Source organism: Leuciscus leuciscus, assembly GCF_965113295.1.
Source record: "Leuciscus leuciscus genome assembly, chromosome: 9".
Taxonomy (NCBI): domain Eukaryota; kingdom Metazoa; phylum Chordata; class Actinopteri; order Cypriniformes; family Leuciscidae; genus Leuciscus; species Leuciscus leuciscus.
In genome coordinates this window covers 1191941-1217792 of record NC_138733.1, presented here as the reverse complement: position 1 = coordinate 1217792, position 25852 = coordinate 1191941, and the positions used below count along the sequence as shown (strand labels likewise).

At 37.7% G+C, this 25852-nt stretch overlaps 1 protein-coding gene across 1 annotated transcript in view; it reads left to right on the top strand.

Annotated features, from left to right (window-relative positions):
* Positions 1-25852, top strand: part of LOC309506195 (uncharacterized protein) — a 535239-nt gene that overhangs the window by 142030 nt on the left and 367357 nt on the right. Inside the window, exons 11-12 of the mRNA XM_082179817.1 lie at positions 8560-8733; positions 19722-19895. Of these exons, the coding sequence (XP_082035943.1) occupies positions 8560-8733; positions 19722-19895 (348 nt within the window). The remainder of the gene's footprint in view (positions 1-8559; positions 8734-19721; positions 19896-25852) is intronic.

Below are 25852 nucleotides of genomic sequence, written 5' to 3'. Positions count from 1 at the left end.
TATGATAATTTTAACTATTGTATCACAGAAATAATGATACTATGAGGTTGAAAAGACTGTTTGTGAAGCTGTTTCATGACGACTGATTTTGTCAAAGGTTTAATAGACAGACGAAATGGAAGCAGATCGCGTGAGTGTTTGAATCGAGATCACATTTTAAAGATGAATCGTGCAGCTCTATTGTCTTATCTCTCTCCCAGTATATGAGTAGCGCGAGGGCTTTCCAATGCATTCAATCTCACGTCGCTTTTACGCGTCCACTTGAAAGGGATATTACGTTACTCGACACTCAAAATTTAACAACTCATTTCATCCTTTGTTGGAACGAAAGTGACTTACTTCAGTCAACCTCGTCTATAAGCAAGGACAAAAATAAAGCAATTTAATTTGAATTAATATCGATTTTGTAATAAAACTAAAAATCCATTTTAAGATTGTTTAAAAAAAAAACAACGCGATACCTAGGTGAATTGATTTTTTCTCCCAGCACTAGTGAAGTCACTCAGAGGCCCATACGGAAGAAAATGAATAGTTGAATAAAGTCTTTATTTTGTTTTTAACGGCCCTATCTTGGTTCACCTCCTATCTGTCTGATCGCCAGCATTACATCTCCATCCGCCAGTCAAAGTCCACTTCTGCCTCTGTCCCGTACGGTGTTCCTCAGGGTTCTGTTCTTGGGCCTCTTCTCTTCATTATCTACATGCTTCCACTAGGTGATATCATCCGTCACCATGGCTTCAAATTCCACTGTTACGCAGACGATACCCAAATATACATCCATTCCCAACGCAATGCTCCTTTCCCAGCGCTTTCCATATCAGCTTGTATTGATGAAATAAATGCTTGGATGACCAGTAATTTTCTCAAACTCAACACAGACAAAACTGATTTACTTCTTATTGGTTCACCTCAAACTACATCCCGGGTCTGTGTTGACAATCTCAATATTGCTGGAGTTCCGGTTCAACCTTCCACCACTGTCAAAAACCTGGGTATAATCTTTGATTCCTCCCTTTCCTTTCTTCCTCACATCTCCTCGCTCACTAAATCTGCCTTCTTCCACCTTCGCAATATTGCACGCTTACGTCCATTTCTTACCATCAGTGATGCTGAGACCCTAGTTCATGCTTTCATCAGTTCGCGGCTTGACTACTGCAATTCTCTTTTCTATGGCCTACCAAATTCATCATTAAATAAAATTCAATATATCCAGAACTCTGGATAAGTCCTCACTTACACTAAGAAATCTTCCCACGTTACTCCCATCTTACGCAGTCTACATTGGTTACCCATCCGCTATCGCATTCAGTACAAGATACTCCTTATTACATTCAAAGCACTCCATGGTCTTGCCCCAAACTATATCTCTGACCTCATCCATACATACACACCTGTCCGCACACTTAGATCATCCGATACCGGTCTGTTGACAATCCCACGGCACAAACTATCATCATTTGGTGGAAGGGCTTTTTGCACCGCCGCGCCAACTCTCTGGAATTCAATTCCACAACAAATCCGCAATCTCTCATCACTACAAGACTTCAAAACCCACATTAAAACACATCTTTTTGTCACGTGTTTCTCTGACCCCTGAATGTTCTGATTCTATATATACTATACCTCTACTATGTTATCCTTCACAGTTTATATGTATCGTCTCTATGTCATGTTTCTATGTTATGTGTATTTGTAATTATTGTAAAGCGACCTTGAGTCCTCAGAAAGGCGCTATATAAAATAAACATATTATTATTATTATTATTATTGATAAACTCGCCAGAATAAAATTGCCTAGAAGCCTATGGAGGAGTGAGCCAGCTCTCAGATTTCATCAAAAATATCTTAATTTGTGTTCTGAAAATGAACGGAAGTCTTACGGGGGTGGAATAACATGAGGGTGAGTAATTACTGACAGAATTTTTTGGTGAACTAACCCTTAAACACCGTTTTCATTTCATTTAAATGTTTATATGAAAATATTTGTTGTTGTTTTTTTAAGCTATAATGTGGCGTTTAAAATGTATGATAATCATATGAAATTTTCTACTTTTTGATGTGCTGTAAAAGTGTGCGCTTATAATTCACATGGTTGTGTTAATAAAAAAATAAAGTTGGACGAATGGTGCAGAATTTTTTTTCTAACCTTAAAATAACATTTTAACTTGAAAGAAAGTGGACATTTTAATGTTCTTTGAATGTTGTATTGTTAATAACATTTTGGGGGAAAGAACGTTGCAGGAACGTTATGCTTACCTTAAGATGATGTTCCAGCAACGTTATGCTAATGTTCAGGCAATGTTATGCTAACCTTAAGATAACGTTGCATGAACGTTATGCTAACATTAAGATACCATTCCAGCAACGTTAAGGAAACTGGACATTTCAACGTTTTTAGAACATTTCAAATCAACGTTCCCACAACGTTCTTAGAACATTTTTGTTTTAGCTGGGTTTGCACCACCTGCTGGTGAGATCGACTAACAGCAGATGGGGAGTATGCTTGGCAATCTACTGCTTTTCCTGCGGTTCCTGGACGTCAATGTTGAATTTACTGTCGAATTTGAACCACTGAATTTGTGGAAGCAAATTTGCAAAGCGAAATAAAATGGACCGAAAATTGCCTGTTGAATATTATAGGTTGTATTTTTAAACAGTTTGAGTATTTTGGAAGTGAAATATGAAAGGTGAATATGGATTATTGAATTTTTAATAATGAAAATGTGTTTGAAATGTTTTTAATTGAAAATATTCACAGCTTAAATATTCAACCATGTTGAATTTCAGCCCATAAAAATGCAAGCCCTAAAAATACAATGCATTAAAATGCAAGCATGGTTAATGCAATGCCTCTTTTTTTCAAGTAGTGCAATTCAACAGGCTTTTTTATTTCAAAAACATTTGACATTATTTTACTTCCATAGTTGTGCACACGCTACATTGGTTATGGCCAAGCATGCGCCCTTAAAATAGCATATGAATAACATGCGCAAAGCGGAATTGTTTTCTAAACCTGCAAAATACGTTTGCGCCGGAACACGCCTCCTCTTTTCGCTGAACCGCCTCCGGGAGCGCAAATACATTTGCTAGTTTACCAACATGCGTCTGTGGAGGGAAAAGTCCGCTGTGCGCGGGTGCAAAATAGGAATGATACATGTGTCAGTGTACAAAGTCAATTGCGCTGGGTGCAAGATAGGGCCCACACAGAGAGAGAGGGAGAGGCACACACACACAGACAGACACACTCACTCACACACACACACACACACACACACACACACACACACACACACACACACACAGACACACACACACACACACACATAAGGTGAGTCATAGTTACAAAAACAATTCATCACATCTTTCTGAGTTTTATTTCAGAAGCTTCATACAGTACTACATTCTCTTGAATAAATAATTCAATAACAAATACATTTTTAACAGTCACTTGTCACCACCTAGTGGCGAAACAATGTAATCAATAAATGTGTTATTTTAAGTGCCAAGTTTATATCAAAAGCTGATTTACTCTATTTTGATTGCTACCGTAGACATCAGTGTTTATATTTGAACTTTAAACTTTATTTGAACTATTGTATCACAGAAATAATGATACTATTATGAGGTTGAAAATAGGGATACTGAGCTCATGTACTCATACTCGTAAAAATGCTCCAACACCAACAACTGATACCAGGCAGCATTTGTACACTTGTGCCCAGACAAAGAAACACTGACAACAGAGAGTATAATGGGGATAAAAAAAGAAAGCTGTCTATGAAGTAAATGTATCAGTGGAATATTAAATGAAATAGTAACACATAGCTTTGGTGCGCGAGCTGATAAGAGAAAAATGTTCAATGGATTGAGCACGCAGCGGCAAGCTGGTCGAGCGCATCCCTTTTTCACAGACATCAGTGGAAAGTTTGTAGTTCAGTCGGATGTCAATGGCAAAGAAAGTAATATGAGGCATGTGGCTTATTATTAAAGTTAACTAACAAGAGAGAGAGAGAGACAGAGAGAGCGCTGAATTCTGTTGAATGCTCTTGATTGCTGATCACTCAGCACGTGTTATTTGGATTAAAAGTTTAAAACTAAATTGTATATAAGAGATTAACTGTTACCTGATTTATGTATAACGATTGGTTCCCTACATTATTACTTACAGAATGTTTGCAGGCCAAGAAGTGTCACATACAAGAAGTTCCAACACAAACATCCAAAGCGCGCGCCCTGAAAACCAACTTATCAGACAGCACGTGAATAATAAATTGAATTGTCTTTTACGTCTTGCGCTTGAATGGACGAATTCACACAAAATTATGTATAAACATAATTTTGTCTTGGCAAGTATCCTAGTAAACAAAGTCGGTTATATCTCAAGTGAATGTAGACTGTATATTCAAATGGGGTACGTGCGTTCAGTCTTAAAGGGGCAGCAGTCTAATAAACCTGCTGCTGTGTTTTAATGTTCAAACATTGTTTAATGTTCAATCAAACAAAGGACAAAAAAATTACTCAATAATAATAATAATAATAAATTTACACTTTATATTTGAGTAAATCCCAAAGTGCTACATGATAAAAAAGGATAAAATAGGAAAAGGGGAGTTCAATCAAAAGCTCTCTTACTGTGTGTTCACACCGGACGTGAATAGCGCGTCAAATTCGCGTCTACCGCGTCTAGTTTGACGCTTGACCACTTTGTGTTAATTCGCGTGTCTAACGCGCGTAAAAACAAAAGTTTGAAGCGAAATTTACGCGCGTCAGAGGTGAAAGTTTTGGCGGCCATCTTTTTTAGATGTTTATCGAGCATTAACATTAGCATTAATCGAGAGAGTCACCGCTCGTATATGCTCTGGAGAGCAGAAACAGCTGCATAGGGGACATCGTCGCTGTACTCGGGTCCACCAGACCCTCCGGAGAGTTTCAGGAGTTTCACAATTTGCTCCAGGAGCTAGGTTTGGTGGACCTAACGATGAGGACGCTGACGAGGACAGCGTAGGCCGTATAAGGCCTCGGCCTCGAGTGGTCGCTGCCTGTCGAGCCCGCGCTCTACAGCCCGGCGCGAGGTTCACCCTCGCCCGCACCCACCTAATCTGTCATTTATTTTTGTTTTGATAATAAATGGAGCCAGCCTCCAAAAGTGAAACCTGTCCTGTGATTTTTGTTTTTATACACTAAATTGTGTTTGTTGTCTTTACATTAGAATAATAATGTTTCATATAATCTAGAATAGATATGGAATAAATAGCATTCAATACAAAATGAGTATCTCTCATATATTGAAATTGAGTTTTTATGTGAAAGATTTGCTTTGTTGTGCATTTTAGTCATATTACAAAATAATTTATTGAGGCCAAACATAAAATAACATTATAAACTGTCACTTCACCACGTGACAGCAGCAAGCAGGCTCCTGATTGGTTAACGCGGCGCGAATTGACGCAGAAGTTCAGATTTTTCAACTCGGGCGGCAGACGCGAATTCGCGTCAAACGCGTGAATGCACAAATAGCACTAATAAAATAATTCGCGCGTAACGCGCTTAACGCGCCAGACGCTCAATTCGCGCTATTCGCGCGAACTTGACGCGCGAATGAGGCGTATTCGCGTCTACCGCGCCGCAGGATTTTTTTACGCGCGTAACGCGTCTTTGCATTGACTTAACATTGAAATCACTCGCGCCTGACGCGCTATTCGCGTCCGGTGTGAACGCACCATTAAAAAGATGGATTTTAAGGCCTCGTTTAAAAGCATCGACAGTCCTCAGGTTGTCAGGGAGAGCATTCCACAGACTAGGGGCAGCTGAGCAGAAAGCCCGATCTCCCATTGTACGAAGCTTGGTCCTGGGAGGTTTCAGGAGATACGTTGAGGTAGATCGGAGGGCACGTGTTGAGGTCTGTGGGGTAAGGAGTTCCTTGAGGTAGTGGGGGGCTTCACCATGGATGCACTGGTAGGTAAGTAGAGAGACCTTGTACTCAATCCTGAGTGAGACAGGAAGCCAGTGGAGTGATTTGAGGATGGGGGTGATGTGGTCATGTTTGCGCACCCTCAACAGGATCCTAGCGGCGCTGTTCTGGATGTACTGCAGCTTCTGAAGGCTTTTTTCAGAGATCCCGGTAAGGAGCGCATTGCAGTAGCCCAGCCTGGAGGAAATAACGGCGTGGACAAGCTTTTCCGCATCTGCATAGGTGATTATGGGACGAAGTTTGGCAATGTTTCTGAGGTGGAAGAAAGAGGTCTTGCAGAGATGTTTAATGTGAGCCTCAAATGTCAGATGGGAGTCCATTTTAACACCCAGGTTTGTGACTGATGTTAAAAGTGGAATATTTTGGCCAGAGAAGGTGATGCTGGTAATGTCCGATGACCGAACCTGGAGTGGAGTGCCAACTAAGATGGCCTCAGTCTTCGTGCTGTTTAGCTGCAGAAAGTTTTGCTTCATCCATGCCTCTACCTCCTCCAGGCAGGTGGTCAGAGTGGGTGATGTCAAGGCGGCAGAAGAAGTTGGGTTTGTCCTGATGTATAGTTGAGTGTCATCAGCATAGCAGTGGAATGAAATTGGTATCGGTGCATTCCCAGTTGAAAAGACCTTTTGTGAAGCTGTTTCATGACAACTCTCTCTGGGTCAGCGGCAGTGCCAACACAGATTTGAATGTTGCGATATGACTTTGTCAAAGGTTTAATAGACAGAGGAATTGGAAGAAGATTGTGTGGGTGTTTGAATGGAGATCACAGTATTTTGAAGATGAATCGTGCAGCTCTACTGTCTTATCTCTCTCTCAGCATATGAGTAGTGCGAGGGCTTTTCAGTGTATTCAGTCTCACGTCGCTTCCACGCGTCCACTTGAAAGGGATATTACGTCACTCAACACTCATATGGTGCGTTCATGTCATCTCGTAAAGATTGTATTTACGAGTTGAACACACATGAACGCCTCCACAATAGCCGCTTTTTCACCATCGGGCCGAACGGTTCTTATAATTGTAATGAATTCTCAGCCGAACCGTGTTGGTAGAATCAGTGAAGTGACGTCGCCACTCAGGATAGGTCACTTGTCTTTTGCCTGGCTACCAGTTTCTCTGTAGCTGGTTAAGCGCGCTATTTGAGTGAAGTAAACAAATCAATACAGGGCTGCCAACTGTTGAGTTTAGCGTGGAGTGAGAATTGTGGAAAGGGGTGGATTGGGGGGATGTAAAAAAACAATCTTGCATCACAATACGTGTATTGTGATTAACATATGTTAACTAAACAGAATTTTATTAAGTTTAGTGACTATGTTACAATGTTTAGGCTACATGGTACAATGACTGGTAGGCTACTTTTTTTATTAATGCTTGACACAAATTTCACGATTTCAATTCAATTCTTGTGATTTGATTCCAATCTTGAATCGATATCGATTCATTTGGATAAATATTAGGTACAGTAGATAAATGTTCATTTGTCTTAAGAAAATAATATCTCACCTGTAAACACACTGAGAGCCCTGTCAGCTGCATTATTATTAAAGGTTAAAAATAACAACTCAAATTAAATATAATGTCATTTTTATTATAATAACAACATTATAATATTTTATAAGTAAAAATATAATAAAGATGTAATATAGTGTAAATATTTAGCAAACTACTCCTCTCTATAGTTTTTTTTTTTTTTTTTTTTTAACTAACGTGCTATGGTCATTAAATGGCTTTCCTGAGGTAACAATGTGACATTATTCTCCAGCTGTTTTATTGACCTCTTCCTGCGTTTGAAAAACACTGATTGATGTATGAGGCATAGCCTATTCATTTCGGTAAGTTGTACTATATCTTTTAAAAAATTGTTCATTCTGTTTATTTAGGCTACTATTAACTAGATTGGTTCAAGTGCCGCATGAACTGTGGCACTACAGCGATCTGTCACGTCACATTTACAAGCGCAAAAACTGTATTTATAATAAAATTGACAAAATCTGAGAGCTGAGAATTTATTTCAAATCAAAAGTAACCTGCTCTGTCTAGTCTGTTGGTGTTTGTGTCCTCTTTGCTTTGCGAATCACGATTTTTCTCTGCGTGACAAAATGGATGTTTGGCGTGAGAGCATGTGAAAAGTGTCAATTGCATGAGTCTCAATCTGAATGCGTGAGAGTTGGCAGCCCTGCAATAATAAAGTTAAATGCAATAGCTGATCGTTCTCCATAACACGGTCGCTATTTACATCTCATATCATCAGTAAACCGTTGCGTTAGCAAGGCAACTACTGACGCGTTTGTATTACATTCCAAAGAGCGGCTGCTGTCAAACCCACAGTGGAAAATGAAACCATAACCGTACCAGCTGACCCGGATCAGCACGGAATGGAATGGTTACACAATGAGAATCGTTCGGCCCGATAGTGGAAAAGAGGCTAATGTCATAAATACGAGTGGGAAGCTCTGGATTTTCTATAAGCCCTTATCTTTTTTTGCCACATGTAACAACAATCATTATCTGTAAGCATAGCAATTATTGCATATTTACAAGTGTTATGTTTATCTTTGGATATAGGCTTAATAAGTGTCATTGTTCTCTGCAGGTTGGTTGATTGTGGTGTCACAGATGAAGGTTGTGCTGCTCTGGCTTCAGCTCTGAGATCAAACCCCTCACACCTGAGAGATCTGGATCTGTCTGAGAATAAACTTGGAGACTCAGGAGTGAAGCTGTTCTCTGCTGGACTAGAGAATCCTCAGTGTAAACTGGAGGACCTGAGGTAAGATCATCTTTACCATAAAGACTCGGAGTGAATAAGGATTAATATGTAGATAGTGGATACAATCTATCTTTGGAGTAAGCCCCATCCGGTGGTTCAGCAACAGATTCCTGCTTGAACCGTCAGATCCTGCCGGCGGTAGAAGGCAGCGGTGAGGAGTCTCCCTGAAGAGGAACATTTACATCTTAATATATTTCAGACAGGACCACTTTGGCAAGTTACTTGAGTTTATTAAACAGAATTTATCTTTGGCGGTATGGTTTCTTGATCCATGATTAATGGCATACAGAGCTTGAACATTAACCCCCCATAGAACCATCAGTTTGAGTGATATACAGATGATTAAGATGCTTTAGTATTGTCTTTAAAGCAAAACAGTGTTAATGTGTAGACGTGGCAGTAAATCCGGGGACATCTATACTGTAGCTTGGCTATGAGGATGAGTGTCTCTCTGCAATGATGTCCGTGACAGCTAGGACTTGAAAGACTTGGTAATCTGAAACAAAAGAAGATGACAGCCAGAAGGTGCACAGTAATATGCTTGATACTTATAGTGGTGAGGGCGGGAGGGTTGCGAGCGGTTTGAGCATTCTTACTGAGCAGTTATGCCACATATATATATATCCTCCCAGTCTCATAGGAGAACAGTGGTGGTTGGAGCGATTTGACAGCTGACCGCATCAACTGATAGCAGCCTATGCATGAACTAACACTGCGCTTGATTATTATCCCCCAAAAGAAAGTTAAACAGTTAAACAGTTAACCCTCTGAGGTCTGAGCTGTTTTCTGGGCCCTGGAGGTGGTCTGACATGCTCTGACATTTGTGTTTTTTTCTGTTACTAGTGACATTTTCATGGCTAAAGTCTAATTACACTGTATTCAGCACAAACTCTGCTACAATAATATATCAGCAGCATGTATGTAAAAGTTTGTAGTTTTGAGATAATGACATTTATGCGTGGTTTGTGAAAATACAAAAAAAAATTTTCACTGAAATAAGGCCATGAAACCCATACTGATTATTTCTTCACAAGACTTTTGAAAATTGTATGACATAGCCTAGAATATTTGCTCCAAAACTATGTGAAAATCACCCTGACTGCTCATTCAGATAAGACAATATATTGATTTAAAATTTCTAAGACGTGTTTTGTGTGACAAAGCCATATGCGAAGAGGCGTGATCATCTCATGCATATGTAAGCTTTTCACACCTGAGAAAGACAAAGACACTCCCCTAACTGCCCTATTAGGAGCGATCAGGCCCTGTCATTCAGAGCAACCTTGCACAAAGAATGAGGAGATTTAAAAAAAAATGGCTTTTAGATTGTTTGGATTTATTTACAACACAACACAATCCAAAAATACAAATGACAAAAGAGCACATTGAAAACAATGATCCAAAGACAGAGACCTTTGTGCCATTCCTAAAAACATTGTACATACCTTTCATTTCCAAGGTGTTTGATTTTCACTTTACCATGTTCATGTACAGAGACTCATGTGAATGTTGAAGTCAGCAGGACTCAGTGGCATCTGGTCCCTGAAAGAAAAAAAAAAAGAAAAAACTGTGAACATACTGATATCAAGAGAAACTATAGGGCTGCACGATTTTGGGAATAGATTTTAGATTTTTCTGGTTAAAATTTCTTTTTAAAATTCACAGAATACACACACACACACACGTTTCCAACAATATATAATGAACACCAGGTTTGTTGTGCCTTGTAGGCATAGGCTACGCAGTGCTGCATAAAATAATAATAACAATAAATTAAATCTTCCAAAAGATTTCAAGAACAACTACGCTAGAGAAAAATATATTGATTATCATATGTTACTTCAAATGTTTCCATTCGTTATGATGATATGAAATGAGATAATAGTAAAAACATAAAGCCTAATGTTTGGTGCATTTTTCCTTTCAAACGCAATCGCGCTCCAAAATATGATACATTAAAACCCACAGCGCGCTCCAAAATATGATACATTCAAACGCCATCGCGCTCCAAAATATTAAACATTATGGTTATACATATCTATGTTTGAGCAGATATCCACAAACAGTATTTAACAGGAAACACGGGTCTAAATAGTATAATATTCACCATATATCTAGCAACAGTTCAACTGCAATGTGAAGTTTATGCAACAATACCATAAACTAATAAGTAAGAATTTCTTACCTTACATCTTTCTTGTCTTCAAATCGCGTTCTTCTTCTTCTGAGGTAAATCCAATGTAAGCTCAGACGTGTCTTCCAAACTCGACGAAAAGCAGAGACTTGTGAAGTGTTTTGGTGTTTTGTGTTTGAGGTAACGAGGGCGTTTGCGTCCCATGTGGAGATTTGCATGTGAATCTCTTTTGCGCGAGTGGGCGTGTCAAATTAAAAAGTAATTAGCAAGCGTTTGAGATACTGGACATCCTGTTGGTTTTATACAAATTACTTAAACAGAGAATATTTGTTTTCAGTTTGAATCCGATCATTTAAAAGTACACACTTAAATGTGTATAAAGGTATATGGCTCATAAATGTGTGAGAAGTATTCGCTAAGTTTTGTTTCAGTTTATAGACGTGCTCAAGAAAAAAAAGTTCACCGCGACGGAGAGGCAGAACGCACACCCTGTTTATTTTCTTTATTTTACAAAAGCACAATGTTTTGATTTCGATTGTAAGTGGACACATACAAAAGTAGAAATATCACAGATTATTTTTTATATTTCTTTTTTCTGTATAACCATAAATGACGGAGTAATTTAAGTTTATGTTGCTGCTATGTGAAAAAAATCCAGCAAAACGCGTCGGCGCGTTTCTCGACCTCAGAGGGTTAAATAAACCGGACGAACTACAAACCAGACAACAGATGCAGGATACAGTGAAGAGGGTTTTTTAAATCACAAATGTTTGGTGTAAATCAACTTGCCTTGTAATGCTTGTGCAAACAGACCCTTGTAAAAGCGTGAGCATTTCCTCAAAATGTGTGCAGGGTTCTCAAGTTTTATCAAAAGCTTGGAGTGAGATCACATACGGTTAGGGGAGGAGCCCTAATGGAGCCCCATCCCCGCCCGTCCCAGCCCCCAATTTTACCCATTGTTCATTATTAACCAGCACAAATTAAAATGATAACAATTGGTAATATGATAAAATATCTTTTTGCTTTTCCCTGACATCTTTGAAAAATACAAATGCAATGGCAATGATTAATGTATGGTTTGACAGGATATAAAATATTACCCAGAGCACTCTGCTTTAATACATGTAGCCTTAATGCAACTAGAAAGACTATTAATACAGTATAATATATAATTTTAAATAAAATGAAGAAATACATCTTCATTCCTTCCCATACCCACTAACATTTCCCTTAGTTTCAGATAACGTAAGCCAGCCAAACTGAGCCAAAGCTTCTGGCCTGGTTGCAAAGTAGTTGTAGAGTTTTTAAATGCATCAATAATAATGTATATGATGGGCTATATATTAAATGTTCTAGCCTAAAAAAGTTAGACGATCTTTGTTCCAACTTACCTTCTCCATCACGACGTGTGTTCACGCAATGTTGTTGGTTACCTAGTAGCGAATGTACGGTGGCCGAGAATGTTCCGTCAACTTCCGTGTGTTCGCGCATCTATGTTGCCCAGTAACGAACGCAATCTGGCCGAGATACGTGCTGGCGGCAGGAAACTTCACTTTGTGTGCCTACGCCTCGTATACAACGTTATATATATAAAGCTTGCAGGACAACTTGGTTGGCATTGCCTTTTCAGCGTGAGAAATACACGGTGTGGCGTGTGAACTGGTTCAATTGCGTGTGTCTCACGGCTGTAACGTAAATGACTCTGGGTCAATGCGAATTAGCTCAAGAATATAGGGAATTTGGGAAATATTACTAATCATAACTCATGGTCATAATTCATAAATCGCATATACATTACTTTATTAATTTTCGAGATTACCTCGTTCTGTAACTGGTCTCGTCATCAGTCATTCGTCCAGCGAATAAATGTAAGACTATCACAGTTAAGAAGGAGTATCCCTGTTTACAAACTCCAAGAAAGTTTTATATTCTGGCCACGAACATCAAACTTTCTGAGTTCATGAATTGAAAACTACTCAAGGTAGTCTATAATATCGAGCTTGTAGCTTGGATCTTTGATTTCATTGACTTATAAGGTGGGTTTTCAAACACAGAGACAGTTAAAAGTATAAATGGATTTTTAATAAATGCAAACTAGAGAGATTATATGAGCTACAAATATAAACGTACGTAAAAATGCAAACAATAAAACAAACAAACATTTAACCAAACAAGAACATAAAACATCGCGTGGTCAGAATAAATGGAATGAAAGAAAGAAAGAAAGAAAGAAATAGAGAGAAGAGATAGAGGGTAACTTAATTCACAGATCTAAGAGCTCGACACCTGAAATCAGCTTTTAGAGATAGATACTTGCAAGATTCTGTGCTCTTCCAGTGTGGTGCTGAAAAGGGGGGCGCGCGTGTGCGGCTGGTTTGCGTCTAGCTTCGTCTTCTGGGTCGTTTCGCAAGACGATGTAAAGGCTCACTTGAATTTAACGTTACCGAGAAAGTTCAGATCATTTCCCTTGTGGAGGGGAAAGGCGAGTAGGAACTTAGTTGCAAAAGAACGGCAGCTTCTACATGACGCGGGGCATGCGTCCCAGAGGAGAAGCCAAGGCAAGGCCTGGTCCAGCTGGTTCCGTTGGGAGGAGAAGCGCTGCGCGTGGAGAAGAAGGACGAGAGCAAGTTGAGAGTTGAGATTTGAGAGAGAGTGTAAACTGAAGGTTCGGACCTTTAACAGTATCCCGTGTACGCCTCCTTTTGCGTGGAGGACGAATCATCTTAGCGCATTTCAAGCGGAAGGTTTTCCTTTGTCCGGTTAGACACGCCCACTCGAATGAGTCATGATTGAGATCGAATTTGAGAAGATTTGCTCCAGACATATGAAAGGTGTCAAACGATACAAATTACTGCAATTGGTTATCGAAATTCAACTCCGTTAGCTGGAGAGGATTACAGAGATATCAAAAATAGAATATAGACGTTGTAGCAATGCAAAGATACATTATTATGCATTAGTATAGGCATTTGCAGTTCTATTAATGTTACAATAGGACATATATGCTTTCCAATGGTTTACACACACTTCTTAACACAAAAAGGGATATATTTAGTACTTAAATGATACATTTAAGAGTGACTTTATGGGTAAAAGTCCTTTTCTGTAAGGGGGTTTCTGTTTCAAAGTCCAGAGTGTGTTTGTGTGTGTGCGTTGGAATGTCACGAGTCTATAAAAGTCACGGGGAGTTCACGCTGAACTGGGGGGGCTCCAGACACCCCGGCGCTGGTGAATTAGCCCATAGGGAATAATAATTACCAGAGCTGTCTTCCTAAGGACAAAGAAGATGTGTTCGACACCCTCATGATTCACTTAATGTGAAAAGCAGCTGGCCGGATGTCATTGTTGCTACACGGCCAATGCGTGAGACTTGAGAACCCTGTGTGTGTGTGCAGCTGAAAAGAGGGAAGTGGTGTGTGTTTCACCTGAACCAGGACTGTCACCATATCAGATTTATAACTACATGATTATCATGGCCAAAATAACACACGATAACAATATATCACCATATCTATGGAAATCTTAAAAAAATAAAAAAATAATGCTATCAGTCAAATTCATCTTTACTTTGTTTATTTTGTGTTATTTATGAAAAAGAAGTATCACACCGTCAAATTCAAAAGGAACAATTACACTTAATGTGACCAGTTTGAAATAATGGTAACACTTTATCACAAGTATACAGTAACAGCGCTTCTAAATCATTTTCAAACTATTAGTTTATAGTTAATGAATTGTATTTTAATAGAATATAAGCTGTAGTTAATATATTAAGAGACTACACAGTAAAAAACACAGTGTCAAATTAACACTTAAAATGTTAATTTTAACACTACTCCGGATCATATATGGTCCCAATCTATCTAGTGTAAAAAGTACACTGTTTGTAGTGAATTTACAGTGTTAATATAGCACCTTTCAGTGTAGAAAAATTACACTCCGAGTGTAAAGATGTTACACTTACAATTGTTGTTTAAGTTTTACACTATGGGGTTTTAACACCCCCGGTGTTGATTTAATTCTATTGGATTACACTATATTTAATTCCATTGCATTACACTATTGGATTACACTATATTTAATTCCATTGCATTACACTATAAGTGTCATTAATGAAGTATTCTGTTCAGTGCAAAAAAATATATATATATTACACTATTATATATCAAGAGTCTTCAGACAGATGTATAAATCCAAAGTTTATTAACAAATGGGCAAAATGGCTCCTTTAAAACATATGCCAGATGTGTAAAGGTCAAATTATCACATTCATGAGGTGTTGCAAAGAAGGAAAAAAGTCAATAAAACGCAAAGAATCATCAAATTTGCCTAGACATGAAAAAATATGACAGGTAGATTTGAACAAGATTGCAGAAAACTACTTGTCGACAGTTGTGTAGCATCCATGAATGCAGTTCCTCTTTGTCCCATCAGCGAGCAGGTAGTAGTAGTAGTCTTTGAGTTTATTGCCATATCAGCATCACTGGATGCGAGCAGGTATGCTGTGTGGTCTCTTCAATGCAGTCAAGGTGTTCTTGTATGCTGGTCCCTGCTAAAGACAAAAATAACACTCAAAGTCAGCTCTCCAATTGGCCATCTTTATATTAGTTTTCCAAAATACAATCAACCCAAATATTTTGAGGCAGACAATATGTAGTGTGACAGAAATGTCCAAATTTACCTTTTTGAAGACGACAAGGTCTTAAAGGTCTTGGGAGAAGCCTTTCCAGGAACTTAGCTGAGGTCTTCTAACCAAAAATCAAAACAAACAAAACAAAAACATCATCAAACAGTTACATAGAATAATGACAACCATATATCTCTCAGGAACCATTCTGTTCAGATGATTGTGTTGTCACAGAGTAGTGCCGTTCACACCTGGCATTAACATTCATCTTGGGTGATGCACAAGTGAACAACTCGAAGTACAGGTGTAAACGCACCCAAGACGCATTGCGATTCGATTGTTCTGATGAGGTCTAGGCCACGGTCTTTTATTAAAGGGTTAGTTTCACTCAAAAAATGTAATTCTGTAAATTACTCACCCTCATGTTGTTACAAACCCACAAGACTTTCATCTTTGAAACACAAACGAAGATTTTTTTATGAAATCTGAGAGCTTTCTGTCCCTCCACTGACAGCTATGCAACTACCACTTTGATGCTTCAAAAAGTTAAAGTTAAAACTAATCCATATGAACCAAGCAGTTTAGTCCACATTTTCTTTTTCTTCTTGTAACAGTCACCAGCTGGAGTGCCCTCTGGTGGCTCTCAAGGGTACTCCAGCTGGTGACCGTTACACTTCTGTTTATGTTTGCTGATTAATGTTTATATGTGAATAAAGTCTAAATTCAATCTAATTGTCTCTCCCGAAAATTTTGACTAAACCGCTCAATTCAAATGGGTTAGTTTGATGATCTCTTTATGAACTTTTGGAAGCGTCAAAATGGTAATTGCGTGGACTGTCAATGGAGGGACAGAAATCGCTCAGATTTAAAATATATTCATTTGAGTTTCGAAGATGAACGAAAGTCTTTTCATGGCAGGAGGGTGAGAAATGACAACAAATTTACACTTTTGGGTTAACTAACCCTTTTTGTTATAGTGATTGATGTGTCATCATGAATTATGACAATCAAGACACATCAATCACCCAAGACACATGTAAATTCCAGGTCTGAACAAAGGCATTGTGTGGTTGCCCAGTTAGATTTAAATTTTTCATGTTTATTCGTCATGTATTAAAATTTGTACTGCACAAAGAATAAAATATAATGACACTCACAATTCTGGATTCATCTTCAGCATTCTGTTGCTTTCTTCTTCATTTCTGTTGCTTGCTTTCTGTTGCAATCTCATGAGAGGAGCTTTCTTCACTTGACACTACAGGGGTCTAGGCCAAATCTATTGAAAAAGGATTTGGAAAAAATATGTCAGTTGATGCTAATATTTCCAAAATTCAGTAGTGCAATGCAATTTAAATTAGGGCTGTAAATAGGGTAAACATAATTGTGATTTGATTATGCTGAGAGCTGTCTATAAAGCATGGGTGTCAAATTGTAAGATGATTTATATTCACATCTTTCATTTTAGGATTAATGAAATGACTGTTACAAGTTAATAGTCACAAAACCTTGTGCAATGTTTACATGGAGGCCTGAAACAGTTTAAATATGCATTTAATCTGATTATTAAATACATGTATACAATTTTAATGAGTAAATTGAGTAATAAGGCATCTTAAATTGAACTTTGGTGTACTACATTAGATTTTAAGACATGTTTAGAATTTATTTTACCCAGAATTTATTAATGGTATTTATAATGTGAACAGAAAATACAGATTCATAAATACAGACAGATAAATAGTTAGGACATGATTTATCCAAAATAACACGCAGTATGAATTGATAAAGAATGATTTCAAGCTAAAGTACCTGTATGCTCTGCCAGTGCTTACGCAAATACCTGTAAACTGAATTGGAAGACAGACGGATTTACAGATTAGCTTTAACTCACTTTCACAAAAAAACTTGATGGTAGTAAGTTTGTGTCTTGACTCTTGACGCAGATAGGACAACATGATATTCAGTGCTAAGAACAAGCAAAATAGAGCTTAAGTAATTCACACTAAAACAAAGGGCGAATAAAAAGTTTTTAAACGCTTCTCCACCTCAGTCCACAAAAAGACTGCATTTGTTGTTTGCACTTCGCGCTACAAGACACACTGTTAGTAATGCTCATGCGTCACAAAAACGGAATTGTTAACGCGTTCATGCATAACACAGCCACTTTTAAACACACGAAACAAATATAAAATTACAATTTGAAGAATTATCTCATCTGCGCAGAAAAAAAAGCCCAAATGGTGCTTCAGACCTCCTCATCAACTTCAGTGCCAGGCTCATCGTAAAACCAGGCCTCGGTGCGACTGGAGGCGGGAATGCTTACTTTCATGAAGGCTGTCAACAAACCAAAATGAAAGAAGCTAAAAATATATATAACAAATTGTAAGCACATTCCAACAAATTTATTTTAAACATAAAATCACCTTCATCCAGGAAATCAAATCGGCATGAGAAAATTTCACATTCTTTTGTACATCTCTACATCTCATGAACTTGATGAGCTTCCTTAATCCTGACAAAAACGCACAGTTAATCATTTCTAAATGTGTTCACCACCATCTTTTACTCAAAATGTTAACAAATGTATTTACTATTTAATTTTAGAAAAAGAAAAGCAATTCAACCTACCGTCTCGGTCGCATAAACATAAAATGGCGTCGTCGTCTTGTGAGGCAGCAGTCATCGAGGGGCGGAGTCAATACAATTCGGCGCATTCTTTTGCACTTTCAGTGTAAAAATTAAATTACACTACGTAGCACCCTGTAACTACACTGAAGAGGAGTACTTTTTAACATTATAGATTGTTAATTTAATTATTCTACATTAATTACATTAATATTAAGAGTTTCTTAAAATGTTTACAAATACATTTGCCCAGCCCACACACTCACACACGCACAGACACACACATTCACACACATTCACACACATTCACACACACACATTCACACAATAGGGCTGGGACGATACACCTGATATCTCCTGATTCGATACTATCACGATACTTGGGTGCCGATACGATATGTATTGCAATTTAAAGATTTGCGATTCTACAATATTGCAATTCAATATTGCAATGTATTGTGATTTGTTTTTAACACTAGACTATGGGGAAAAGTTAAATCATACACTTATACAGACTGTACATGATGTATAAGATCATATTTACAAAAACAATTTTTATTTCAGAAGCATCATACAGTACTACATTCTCTTGAATAAATAATTCAATACCAAATAAAAAATGTTAACAGTCACTTGTCGCCACCTTGTAATTGATAAATGCGTTATTTTAAGCGCCATTTTTCTATCAAAAGCTGATTTACTCTATTTTGATCGCTACCGTAGACATCAGTGTTTATATTTGAACTTTAAACTTTTATCCCAGTAGTTCTATAATAATTTGAACTATTGTATCACAGAAATAATGATACTATTATGAGGTTGAAAAGACCTTTTGTGAAGCTGTTTCATGACAACTCTCTCTGGGTCAGCGGCAGTGCCAACACAGATTTAAAATGTTGTGATATGATTTTGTCAAAGGTTTAATATACAGATGAATTGGAAGAAGATCGTGTGGGTGTTTTAATGGAGATCACAGTATTTTAAAGATGAATCGTGCAGCTCTACTGTCTTATCTCTCTCTCAGCATATGAGTAGTGCGAGGGCTTTTCAGTGCATTCAGTTTCACGTCGCTTCCACACGTCCACTTGAAATGGATATTACGACACTCATAGATAACCACACATTTACTAACACATTTCATCCTCTGTTGGAACAAGAGTGGCTAACTTCTGTCAATCTCGTCTATAAGCAAGGACAAAAATAGAGCAATTACATTTGAATCAATATTGATTCTGGAATAAAAAAATCCATTTAAAAATCGTAAACAAAAAAAATTGCGATAGTTTTGTGAATCGATGTTTTTCTCCCAGCCCTAACACACACACACACACACACACACATTCCTTAAAATGTTTACAAATACAATAAGCACACACACACACGTTATGTTTCCATGTTTTATGGGGACTTTCCATATAAATAATGATTTTTATACTATATGAACTGTATAGTCAATCCCCTAATCTTAACTGATGTATTTTAACAACATGAACTAATGAGTATTGGTATACATTTCATATTGACAAATATTATGTTATTTTATGTTAAGTGTTCATGTTTATTGCTGGATATAGGCTTAATGTGTGTCGTTGTTCTCTACAGGTTGAGGGATTGTGGTGTCACAGATGAAGGTTGTGCTGCTCTGGCTTCAGCTCTGAAATCAAACCCCTCACACTTGAGAGATCTGGATCTGACTGATAATAATCTAGGAGACTCAGGAGTGAAGCTGTTCTCTGCTGGACTGGAGAATCCTCACTGTAAACTGGAGGAACTGAGGTAAAATCATTTCAACCATAAAGACTCGGAGTGAATAAGGATTAATATGTAGATAGTGTATACAATATATCTTTGGCGTAAGCCCCATCCGGTGGTTCAGCAACAGATTCCTGCTTGAACCATCAGATCCTGCCGGCGGTAGAAGGCAGCGGTGAGGAGTCTCCCTGAAGAGGAACATTTACATCTTCATATTTTATTATCCCACAAAAGAAAGTAAAACTAACAGTTAAATAAACCGGACGAACTACAGACCAGACAACAGATGCAGGATACAGTGAAGAGGGTTTTTAAATCACAAATGTTTCGTGTAAATCAACTTGCCTTGTAATGCTTGTGCAAACAGACCCATGTAAAAGCGTGAGCATTTCCTCAAAATGTGTGTGTGCAGCTGAAAAGAGGGAAGAGGTGTGTGTTTCACCTGAACCAGGACTGTCACCATATCAGATTTATCACTACATGATTATCATGGCCAAAATAACACACGATAACAATATTTCGCCATATTTATATAGAAATGTTGAAAAAAAGAATAATAATGCTATCAGTCAAATTCATCTTTACTTTGTTTATTTTGTGTTATTTTTGAAAAAGAAGAATCACTCCATCACACACAAAATGAACAATTACACTTAATGGCGACCAGTTTGAAACAAGTATAACAAGTAACACTTTATCACAAGTATACAGTAACACGGCGCTTATAAATCATTTGCAAACTATTAGTTTATAGTTAATGAATAGTATATAATGGTATATAAGCTGTAGTTAATATATTAAGAGACTATATACAAATAGTGAATTCTTCACTCATTATCACTATAATTAGGGGCCAAGCACAGAATGTGCGTAGGCACCTATTGTATCTGTTGGCGTACCAAAAATAATAATTCTTCTTTTTCTTCCGACTGGGCTTCTATGGCAGCCCATAGAACCGCTTGCGGGAAAGTTGTGCAATTTGGCACACTGATAGAGGACAGACTGAACAGTCACCATAGCAAATTTGGAGTCTCCAACTCATTCCCTCTAGCGCCACCAGCTGTCCTAATTTGCACTCATGTTTATGCTAATAACTTTTGAACCACAAGTGCTAGAAACGAAATTATTTTTTCCTCTGATTCCCTAGCTCAAGACGATTCGAGCCCTTTAATGTCATTTTCCGTCATGGAATTTTTTCCGCCATTTTTAATTTTTTGAAAAATCTACTTTTTCGAACTCCTCCTAGGCAGTTGCTCCGATTTTCACGAAAATTTAACCAGATCATCTACAGACCATGCCGACAAAAAGTTATGGAATTCAAGTTGTTTCGCTTAGCAATTTTCGCAAAAACCCACGAACAAATTTTACGTAGCGCTTGCGAAAACAGACGTAAGGCTGTATCTCCGCAACGCTTTATTGGATTCAGACCAAACCTGGTACATGTCATCCCAACCATGACCTGAGGCTACATGCTGCGTTTCGGCGCAGCGCCACCTACTGGTCCGGAGATATGAAAAATGGCTATTTTTGCTAATAACTTCTGAATAGTTTGCCCAAAAATCATAAAATTGGTCTCGTTAGATTCAGGGCAACATGCTGAGTCGACTGATATCCAATTTTACCATATCGGCCATTTTGGCTGTCGGCCACTTTGAATTTTGTGTTAAAATGCTGTATTTTAAGAACGCATGAACAGATTGTTACGAAACTTGGTATGGGTAATCAGCACAATGTCCCGAAAGAGCGTGAGAAGTTTCGAAACAGCGCCACCTAGTGGTGAATTTTTTTTTTCAAATGCTTATAACTTTGGGTGTGGTAGACTTATTTTCACGAGACTCATCTAATTAGACTCCTGAAACCTTGCCGAGTCCTACGATACCAAACATGCTAGGTTTCGCCTTATGGTTTGTGTAGCGTTGTGATTTAGCGCTTAAAAAACATTTGGCTATATCTTCGAAACCGCTACTCCGATCGAGACGAAACCACCGTCAGAAGTTTGGAAACATAGGTCGATAATGTTGCACCAATGCCCAAATGCGAAAATATTGATAGTAAAGGGTAGTAAAATCCAATCAAATTCATGTGTCAGTCATTTTTTACGTGTTTTTTCATATAAATGTCTATAACTCTGAAGCGAATTGAGATATTTTCACCAAAATTGACACACATATGTATGGGCTCACTCTGAGGACATGTAAAAAAAATTGTGGGACTGAGCCTCTTGGTGGCGCTATAATAGAACAAAACATGAAATTCCCATTGACTTCAATACAGTTTTGTGAAATAAAATGTTATACTAAACAAACGCATTGGTGTAATATTACGAAACTCAGAATGTGCCTTCAGCACCATCCCCTGAAGGTACCCAAAATATTTTGAGACAGTGCCACCTAGGCTTTATCTCTGTAATGCCTTGACATATTGACACCAAATTTTGTATGTGTCATTGTCACTTCACTCTGACCACATCACATCAGTTTTGTAACTGCTCCACCTATTGGTCGAAAGTTATAACCCATTAAATCATATTTTGAATTACTTTTTATATGACTTTTCAGCCATTTTGCCTAAAATCCTCTTTAAATGTCTTTAATTGCTCATTGTTGCAGTTGGTCTGACACTTTCAGACATGTTGGCATGTCTTGTCATCTTATTCTGCTTGGCCTCGGTAATGGTTGCTTGCATCTATATTTAACAGTGTTATTGTTTAATTAGCTTTTATGTAAAAAGTTAGATAATGCTTTAACAACATATTATACTAGTTCTCAGATTAGGGCAGCGCCAACACAGATTTAAAATGTTGCGATATGATTTTGTTGAAGGTTTAAAGGGGTCATATAATGGTACATGCACTTTTACAAGTTGATTGCACTGAAATTTGTGTTGGCAGTGCCTGTACACAACCATCATAAAATTATAAAAATCCATCACGTCACAAAATCGACGCCCCTCCCACGATTGTTGATTGACAGCAGCGTTTCAACACAGACCTGCCCTCGCTCGTGAGCGAGCTGTCTGTCATCATAGTCAGCGCAACAGCAATGCTTTCATGTTTGCGCGAATCATTTCACCAGACTGCTTTATAAACGAGAACATTGAAAAAGGTATTAGCTCCTGTCTGAGTATGTGTTGTTTATGTGCCTAATGACTGTCATAGTCTCACAGACTGGTTATTTTTTAAACAGATCAGTAAAATGTTAGTGCTTCAGCCCTGACAGTTGTACCTAACACTGCATAGATAACGTTACGCATCACTGACAAGCCTACATTTACCAAAAAAAAGTTTTTCATGACCATTAGCTGTAACATCAATCTGTCAATGAACTAACGTATACATCAGTAAACACATAGCGTTCGTATCTCACTACTCTACCCTGCCAGTACATACAAAGATGGATCAAAGTGACGTTACGTTAACCTGTTAAGCTTCACCAGTGCGTCGGTGCACTGAAGCGTTTTTTTTATTTATTTAGTTCAAAGTTACTATCAGATTAAATGTTATACTTTGACAAACTATACATCATTAAAAAGATATAAGACTCAAGTTTCAGTATTTGACCACTATTGTATTCTGAGAAACTTATAGTGACAGTTATGTCTTAATTTGTGTCAGGAGTTATGAAATGAAAAAATGCGTCGATCCCTTTAATATGAATTATGAGCGTCAGCTGGTCCATTCATAAAAAAAACTCTGTGCTGTCGTCATGACAGTGCTTCACAAAACAACGTCCCTCAGGGCTTTTAGCTCAAAAATGTGCAGACTTGGAGAAATATTGATATATTCTCATAGATTCACATCATATTTCTATAGACAGGAATAATATTTATTGAATTTATACCCAAATGCGTCGATGTAATCATTATGAGCGCTTCTTACTGAGATGTGCTGTGTTTTCAATTCATACCAATAGCCTGAGGGCGCTATATGCACAATAATACTCCATATATGGAACATGAAGAAGAGCCATAATCATGTGACCTTCAAGGACGTCACTGATAGCAGCTACACACAAAGCTAACACAGAGATCGCTGTAATATGCAGATACAGACGTTTTGAAGACAATAAAAATGATTGCAATGATATTTGATTTGCCTGTGTTCTTCAAGCAATGCCAGGTATTTTTATAATAATAGATTATATTTATAATGTAATGCTAATCGATATAGACTTTATCATTGTACATAATTCTATAAATATATTTTCTGTCTGATTTTTTTTTTTATCTGAAGCCAAATTAGATCACAGAAGATTATTTAAAACACTCGAATTGCGTTATAAAGTACGTTTGGAGCACAAACATGGTTTTAATCTCATAAATGGTCGTGTATTGATGGTGTGCTAAGCTAACATGCTAGCTAGGCCCAAAATAAAGTAATTTGACATGATCTTGAAAAACATTTAACTAAATACAGAGTTTTAGACTTATCATTTTCAGATTTTAAATATAACATGGTCACACATATGGCTTTAGCTGCAGTGCATTTCTAGATTGCTACAGTGCCAACTTCAATTTTATTTTCATGAATATGTTTCATAAAAATACATTTCTAATAACTTTACAAAACTTTGAAGCTATTTAAAAAATGTTTTTTCATTATGACAATAATTAATTCTACATTTACAATAAACTACCAGGTGTCAGCTTTCAAATGAGATCATACTTGTGCTTTTAGTGCAAAGGGTTCATGAACTGTATGTGTTTCAGTTTGGGTATGTCATTTCTGGGGATTTTTCAAAAGTGGCGTTGCAGCTTAACAGGTTAACCAACCATTCAGAAACGTCCTGTTTTCCAACTCCGGTTCAAATTGATACGGTTGCACAGTGTCCTCAGAGACTCCCGCTGCCAATCTTCAAAATATAACGTTACCCTCAACTGTTGTCAAGGCAACACTCCACGTGTGTTGTTGTGGCAAAATGCCCTCCAGAACAGAGGGGCGGGGTGAGCAAAGCTCATTATCATTTAAAGACACATGCACTTAAATGGCGTGCTGAAAACAGAGCTGTTTTTGACCAGGTAAAATGAGTGTTTTCTTACAATACTAATGAGAATTTTTAATTAAAGTATATTGCAAACTTTTAATTTAGACCCTAAAGAATCATATTAGCTTGTACAAAAATGGCATTATATGACCCCTTTAATAGACAGAGGAATTGGAAGAAGGTCGTGTGGGTGTTTGAATGGAGATCACAGTATTTTAAAGATGAATCGTGCAACTCTACTGTCTTATCTCTCTCTCAGCATATGAGTAGCGCGAGGGCTTTTCAGTACGTTCAGTCTCACGTCGCTTCCACGCGTCCACTTGAAATGGATATTACGACATTATAGATAACGACTTTCCATAGAAATAATTATTTGTAGGCTATACTGTACAAACTGTATATTCAATCCCCTAATTCTAACTGATGTATTTTAACAACATGAACTAATGAGTATTGGTATATATTTCATATTGACAGCATTATGTTATTTATTTTTTAAGTGTTATGTTTATTTCTGGATATAGGCTTAATGTGTGTCATTGTTGTCTACAGGTTGGATAGTTGTGGTGTCACAGATGAAGGTTGTGCTGCTCTGGCTTCAGCTCTGAGATCGAACCCCTCACACCTGAGAAAACTGAATCTGTCATATAATAAACTAGGAGACTCAGGAGTGAAGCTGCTGAATGATCTGAAGGATGATCCACATTATCAACTGGAGACACTATGGTAAGAATAATTTTTAATGATTTTCATCATATTTTCATTTAAAGGTCAAATGGCTGATTTACTCACTAGAAATAAAAGGAAATTGTACCAGGTTCAGTAACACCGTGTGTGTGTGTGTGTGTGTGTGTGTGTGTGTGTGTGTGTGTGTGTGTGTGTGTGTGTGTGTGTGTGTGTGTGTGTGTGTGTGTGTGTGTGTGTGAGACTATTTTTTTGTCTGAGATCATCAGATAATGAGTCTTAAATTCAGCTTCAGTTTCTGTAGGTCTCTGAACT